At 41.9% G+C, this 7181-nt stretch overlaps 1 protein-coding gene across 1 annotated transcript; it reads right to left on the bottom strand.

Annotated features, from left to right (window-relative positions):
* Nucleotides 1–5525: 5525 nt before the first annotated feature.
* On the bottom strand, nt 5526–6413 carry LOC122704667 (60S ribosomal protein L7a-like). The gene has a single exon (XM_043919521.1). The coding sequence runs from the start codon at nt 6389–6391 to the stop codon at nt 5591–5593; it is 801 nt and encodes a 266-aa protein (XP_043775456.1). The 5' UTR covers nt 6392–6413; the 3' UTR covers nt 5526–5590.
* Nucleotides 6414–7181: the final 768 nt, after the last annotated feature.

Here is a 7181-nt window from a genome sequence, read left to right as displayed (position 1 = left end):
AAGGGTATGATTCAGGGCCAAAAGGAGAAGCGGGCAGCAGAGGGTGAGATGGTTAGAGAGCTTCACCAACTCAATGGACTTGAATTTGAGCAAACTCCAGGAGATAGCAGAGGATAGAGGAACCTGGTGTGCTGCAGTCCATGCAGTCACAAACAGCTGGACACGCCTTACTGACTTAACAACAATAACATAATTCAGTGTGTTAGGTAGGTTCACACTGTGCAACACCATCCATCCATAAAACTTTTCCTCTTGCCAAACAAACTCTGTACCCGTTTCCCTCTCTCTTCAACCCCTGGAAACCACCATTCTACTTTGTCTTTATAAATTTGACTATTTTGTATAAGTTTATAAAAAAGTCTTTACTGAGGTAGCACTCATATGGCATATAATTTACTCCTACAAAGTGTAGAAATGGTTCTTAGTATACTCAAAGTTGTGCAACTGTCACCACAATCCAATTTCAGGACATTTTCATGATGCCAAAAAGAAACTCACTCCCCATTGGCTGTTCCACCAGCCCAAAGCAACCTCTAATCTGTTTTCAGTCTCTATAGTTTTGCCTATTCACATAAATAAAATCATATAATATAGTGCCTTTTGTGACTGTCTTCTTTCATTTAAAATAATATTGTCAAACTCATCCATGTTGTAGCATGCATCAGTACTTCATTTTTCTTTTTTTGACCACCATACCTCAAGGCTTGCAGGATCATGGTTCCCCAACCGGGGATTGAACCCTAGCTCTCAACAGTGAAGGCATGCAGTCCTAACCACTGGACCTCCAAAGAATTCCCAGTGCTTCATTTCTTTTTATGACTGAATAATATTCCCTTGCATGACCATATCACATTTTACTTAATCCACTCATCATTTGGGTTCTTTCCACCTTTGGGCTCTTGGAAATTATGCTGCTGTGAATATCACATATACAAGGTTTTGTGTGAACACATATCTTCAGTTCCCTTGGGTATATACCTAGGAGCGGAATGACTGGATTATACGGTAAGTCTATAATTAACTTTTTGAAGAACCACCAAACTATTTTCTGAAGCAGCTGCACCATTTTACATTCCCACCAGCAATGTATGAGGGCTCCAATTTCCTCACACCCTTGTGAACACCCGTCATTTTGTGTCTTTGTTAGCCGTCCTAGTGGGTGTGAAATAGTGTCTGTTGTGGTTTTTTTTTTCTTGTTGCACTTCCTTAATGACTAGTGATTCTGAGCATCTTTTCATGTGCTTTTGGCTGTTTGTGTATCTTCTTTGGAGAAATGTCTATTCTTTTGCCCATTTGAAAAATAGGACTATTGGACTTCTCTGGAGGCTCAGTGGTAAAGAATCTGCCTGCTAACGAAGGAGACACAGGTTCAGTCTCTGGTCCCAGAAGATCCCACGTGCAGCAGGATAACTAAGCCCATGAGCCACAGCTATTGAGTCTGTGTGCTCAAGCCGGGGAGCTGCAACTACTGAGACCACATGCGGAAAGTACTGAGGCTGAGCACCCTAGAGCCTGTGCTCGACAACAAGAGAAACCACCACAACAAGAAGCCTGCATACCACAACTAGAGTAGACCCAGCTCTCTGCAGCTAGAGAAAGCCTGCACAGCAATGAAGATGCAGCAGGGCCAATAAATAAATAAATACATAATTAAAATTAAAGCATAAGGGCTACAGTTGTCAGAGTTCTTTAAATATTACAGGTGCAAGTTCCTTATCAGATACCTGGTTTGCAAATATTTTCTCCCATTTTGTGGTTGTTTTTTTACTTTCTTGGTGATATCCTTCACAGCACAAAGTTTTTAATTTTTATGTAGCTTATTTTTTCTTTTGTGCTTTTGGTGTTGTATCTAAGAAACCCTAACCCAAGTTCATGAAGATTTGTGCACATGTTTTCTTCTCGGAAGAAAGAACTATGGTTTTAGTTCTTAGATTTTAGGTCTATGATTGATTTTGATTTTATTATTCATGTGGTGTGAAGCAGATGTCCAACTTCGTTCCTTTGCATGTGGTTATCCAGTTGTCCCAGCAACCATTTACTGAAAAGACTATTCTTCCCTTATTGAAAGATCTTGGCACTGTTACAGAAAATCAGTTGACCACAAATGTCGGTATTTATTTTTGGATGCACGTTATATTATATTGATCTATTTGCTGTCTTAATGGTGAAATGGAGCAGGACCCTATGATCCTTGCCCCCCATGTCCTCAGCCTACCTTTTGTCTTAGCCAAAGAATAAGTTTAATCAGAGAAGTGAGAAAATCAGAAACAAAGGAAAACAGTCCAACAAGACTAAATAATTGTTTAGTCATTAAACTTAGTCAAGGACCTTTAGTTCCTTCTCAAGGACTATAGGTAATATTCGGAGCTGTATCCTGTGAGCTGTCTTTTAGATACTGAAACCCTCACCTGGTGGAAGAAGTTAATTACATGACGACCGGATTGTAGCCATGATATAATCTGCCAATTCCAAGAGTTGGCCTCTAAGAAATGGGAACAACTCCACCATGGAACTAAAGATTACCTGTACTTAAAACAATCAAGACGATGCTGGTCATACCACTGATGATCAGTTTCAAGATGACTGTCAGAGTTGTCTGCTGTTTCTGCATCTAGCCCCCTCTGTCTGTCTATATTGTTAGTGGGGGAGAGTCAACCTTTGGACAGGTGGTAGCCCTTCCCAACCCCGGTTGCTGGAATCCAAAATAAAGTCAACTTTCCTTTCCACAAACCTTGCCTCTTTTTTGGCTTTTGAACGGCAAGCGGCTAGACTCCACTTTTGGATACAATGGCAGTACCACACAGTCCTCATTATTGTAGCTTTGTGTTAAGTTTTGAGTCCAGGAAGAGTGAATCATGCAGCTTTGTTCTCTCTCTGTTTTTTTTTCTGTTTTTAATTTTTATTGGAGTAGAGCTGATTTATAATGTTGTGTTTGTTTTAAGTGTACTATTATTTTTCTCTCAAGATTGTTTTGATTATTTTGCGTCTCTTGCATATCCACATAAATTTCTGAATCTTGACTTTGCTGTATTCCTGAAACTAACACAATATTGTAAATCAACCAGAGTTCAATTTTAAAAATCAGCCATCACAATAGCTCATTTCTTTTTGTTGTTTTTCAGTCGTTCAGTCGTGTCTGACTCTTTGCGACCCCGTGGACTGCAGCACGCCAGGCTTCCCTGTCCTTCACCATCTCCCAGAGCTTGTTTAAGTTCATGTTCATTGAGTCAGTGATGCCATACAACAGATGCCATCCTCTGTTATCCCCTTCTCCTCCTGTCTTCAATCTTTCCCAGTCTCAGGGTCTTTTCTAATGAGTTGGTTCTTTGCATCAGGTGGTCAAAGGATTGGAGCTTCAGCTTCAGCATCAGTCCTTCCCATGAATATTCAGGACTGATTTCCTTTAGGATTGACTGGTTGGATCTCCTTGCAGTCCAGGACTCTCAAGAGTCTTCTCCAACACCACAGTTCAAAAGCATCAATTCTTCAGTGTTCAGCCTTCTTTTTATCATTTGTTCATTTCTTTTTATCACTGAATAATATTCTATTTTATGGATATACCACAACTTTGTTTATCCATTCACCTATTAAAGGATATCTTAGTTGCTTTTGTTTTTGTCAATTATGAATGAAACTGATAGAAACATTTGTGCGCAGGTTTTTGGGTGGACGTAAGTTTTCAACTCCCTTGGTAAATACCAAGGAGAACAGTTGCTGGATTGTATGTAAGAATATATTTAGTTTTGTAAGAAATTATCAAACTCCTTCCAAAGTGCCTGTACTGTTTTTCATTCCTACCAGCAATGACTAAGAAATCCTACTGCTTCATCTCCTCACAAGCATTTAGTGTTGTGGATTTTGGCCATTCTAATAAGGACGTAGGGTATCTCATTGTTGCTTTAATTTGCATTTCTCTAATAACATATGATATGAAACATCTTTTTACATGAATATTTGCCATCTGTATATTTTCTTTTGTGAGATGTCTGTTAAGGGTTTTGGCCCATTTTTAAATTGGATTTTGTTTTCTCATCATTATGTTTTTGTTTTTGTCTTTTTTTGGCCAAGGTGTGTGACTTGCAAGATCTTGGTTCTCCTACCAGGGATGGAACCCAGGCCCTCAGCAGTGAAAGCGCAGAGTCCTGACCACTGGACTGCCAGGGAATTCTCTCCTATTTTGGAGTTTTAAGAGTTCTTTGTATATTTTGAATAACAGTCCTTTAACAGATATGTCTCTTTTGCAAAGGTTGTCTCCCAGGCGAATTCTCTTGACATTGTCTTTTGCAGAGCAAAAGTTTTTCATTTTAATGAATTCCTTTATCAATTGCTTTTTCACAAATCATACCTTTGGTGTGGTATTTGAAAAATCATGGCCTAACACCTTAAACTAATACAACGTTATATATCATTTATATCTCAGTAAAACTGGGGGGAAAAGTCATGGCCAAACCCAAGATTTTCTCCAATGTTAACTTCTAGGAGGTTTATAGTTTTCTATTTTACATTTAGGTCTATGATCCATTTTCAGTTAGTTGTTGTAAAGGGTATAAGGTCTATATCTAGATTTTTTTTTCCATGTGGATGTCCAGTTGTTCCAATATCATCTGTTGTAAAGATTATGCTTTCTCCACAGTATTGCCTTTGCTCCTGTGTCAAAGAAAGACCCACTATATTTTTGTGGATCTATTTTGGGCTCTTGAGTGGGTGAAGCCTGGTATTTGTGCACAGCCTTCCCAAGCCCCAGGGTAGACTGAGACCCAAGGAGGGCCCTTCCTGGCTGCCTCTTTCCCTGATTGTCTTATAAATGTCCAGTTGCCATTTTACCTATTGCTACTAGTATCAAGGAGTACCTTCTTAATTGCTCTCCACGAAAATATCAAAGATCTCTCTTTGTTTGATAATGCTAATAGGCATTGTTCCAGATAAGCTAAGTTCCTCAGGCAAAGCTGTGGAGTTCTTTATGGCCTGCCTTTCCACCTGGGCAGAACCTCTGCCCCACACTTTAGAAACTAGCAGTAGGGAAAGCAGCCCATCACCCATGAGTGACACCCCTGCTCTAGAAGCTGGTGGGAGTGGGAGACAGCAGCTCCTGGTCTTCTTGACTTTTCCCTTCTGGTGTGGACTCTCTGTTTTAGGAGAGCCATGAGGATCCAGTATTTTAGGCCTGTCATGCCCAGATTGTAGAGCTTCTTGCCTGCAAGTGTGGGTTGTGTGGGGGAAGAGATGCCCAGGTCTCTTTTGCCGCACCTGCCTGGAACAGAGCTTCAACAACGAGAGGATGAGAAACGTGGACCGCCTGCCCTTCTCAAGGTGAAAGCTTTGCTCTACACTGGGATATGGGGACTAGAGTGGGAGAGGGCACCCCCTATTTTCTTGGCTGCCCCTGCATGGAGTTAAACTCCTGGAAGACAGAAAGGAGAAGATGAGGAAGGAGAAAGCAGTGGGTGGTAGCTCAAAAGTCATAGACTCTCACTGTTTTTATGTTTTTGCTTTTGTTTTTATTTATTTATTTATTTATTTTTTTGGATACCAGCTGAAGCAGCCTTTTTATTACTTTTATGTACAGTACAGAAAACTCAATAGTGTACACTCAGCCCAGCTTGGTGGCCAGTTCTTTGGCCTTAGCCTTTTCCAGCTTGGCGATGCAAGCCACTGACTTCGGCCCCAGGACATTGCCTCCCCAGTGACGACGGATCTCATCGTATCTGTCGTTGTAATTGGTTCTGATGGCTTCCACCAGCTTAGCCAGAGCACTCTTGTCCTCTGAGTTGACTTGTGTGAAGGCTACGGTGGTGCATGTCTTCCTGTGGACCAGGCGCCCCAGCCGGGCCTTGCCCTTGATGATGCAGTAGGGAACCCCCATCTTGCGGCACAGGACAGGCAGGAAGACCACGAGCTCGATGGGATCCACATCGTGAGCGATCACCACCAGCTGAGCCTTCTTGTTCTCCACCAGGGTGGTGACAGTGTTGACCCCTGCTCTAAGTTCAGGTGGCCTCTTGGTGGGGACGTCGCCTTTGCCGGCGGCTTTCTTCTCAGCACGGGCCAGCAGCCTCTGCTTCTTCTCCTGCTTTGTCTCTGGTCTGTACTTGTGGGCCAGCTTAAGCAGTTGAGTAGCTGTTTGTCGGTCCAAGGCCTGGGTGAATTGGTTAATTGCAGGAGGCACCTTCAGCCGCTTATAGAGAATAGCCCTTTGCCTCTGCAGCCGGATGTAGCGGGGCCATTTGACAAAGCGGGTGAGGTCCCTCTTGGGTTGGATGTCCTGTCCAATGCCAAAATTCTTGGGCCTCTTCTCGAACAGGGGGTTGACCACCTTCTTGGCCTCCTGCTTCTTCACCACGGCCGGGGCCGGGGCTACCTTCTTCCCCTTGGCCTTCTTTCCCTTCGGCATCTTGAAGGGCTGGCGTAGAGAGAAAAGCTTTGCTTTTGTTTTTAAGTTGAAGTATAGTTGATTTGGACTTCCCAGGTGGTGCAGTGGTAAAGATTCTGCCTGCCAGTGCAGGAGATGCAAGAGCTGTGGATTCGATCCCTGGGTTGGGAAGATCCCCTGGAGTAGGAAATGGCACCCCACTCCAGTATTCTTGCCTGGAAAATTCCATGGGCAGAGGAGCCTGGGGGGCTCCTCCAAGGGGACACAAAGAGTCAGACATGACTGAGCAACTAAGCAATAGTGGATTTACAGTACTGTGTTATTTTCGGGTGTCCAGCACAGAGACAGTATTTTTGCAGATTATAAATTAGAGGCTATTATAAGATAATGGTGCAATTCCCTGTGCTAAATAGTGTATCCTTGTTGCGACTCTCACTGTTTTGAGCAATATTCCCTTAAATGAATGCTTCTGAATTTGCTGGATATGCCTTTAGGATAATCTCCAGACTAAATAATTAGGTAAAAAATTTCTTTCTAGTTAGATAGTTGTTTTACCCGGGGGAATTTCAACTGTGCTCCTCACTCTGCCATTCTGAAAATCAATCTTTTTTTTTTTTTTTGAAAATCAATCTTAAGATTTAAAAATTGTCTTATTCCAATGGTTGTTTTCCTCTTGTCACTTATTTGCTATATATATGTTTTCCCCCCTTTTTCTTGAACAAATTAACAAGTGGTTTGTCTGTTTGTTAGTTTTTCCAAAAACACAAGTCTAATTTCTGTCCTCTACTACACTAATCTCTGTTTTTCTCTT

This window comes from Cervus elaphus, chromosome 2 (assembly GCF_910594005.1).
Source record: "Cervus elaphus chromosome 2, mCerEla1.1, whole genome shotgun sequence".
Classification (NCBI taxonomy): Eukaryota; Metazoa; Chordata; class Mammalia; order Artiodactyla; family Cervidae; genus Cervus; species Cervus elaphus.
This window is presented reverse-complemented; position numbering and strand designations above follow the sequence as displayed.

What these genes read in the sequence shown, in the direction of transcription:
- LOC122704667 (XM_043919521.1), bottom strand. Translation starts at nt 6,391, where the DNA reads ATGCCGAAGGGAAAGAAGGCCAAGGGGAAGAAGGTAGCCCCGGCCCCG.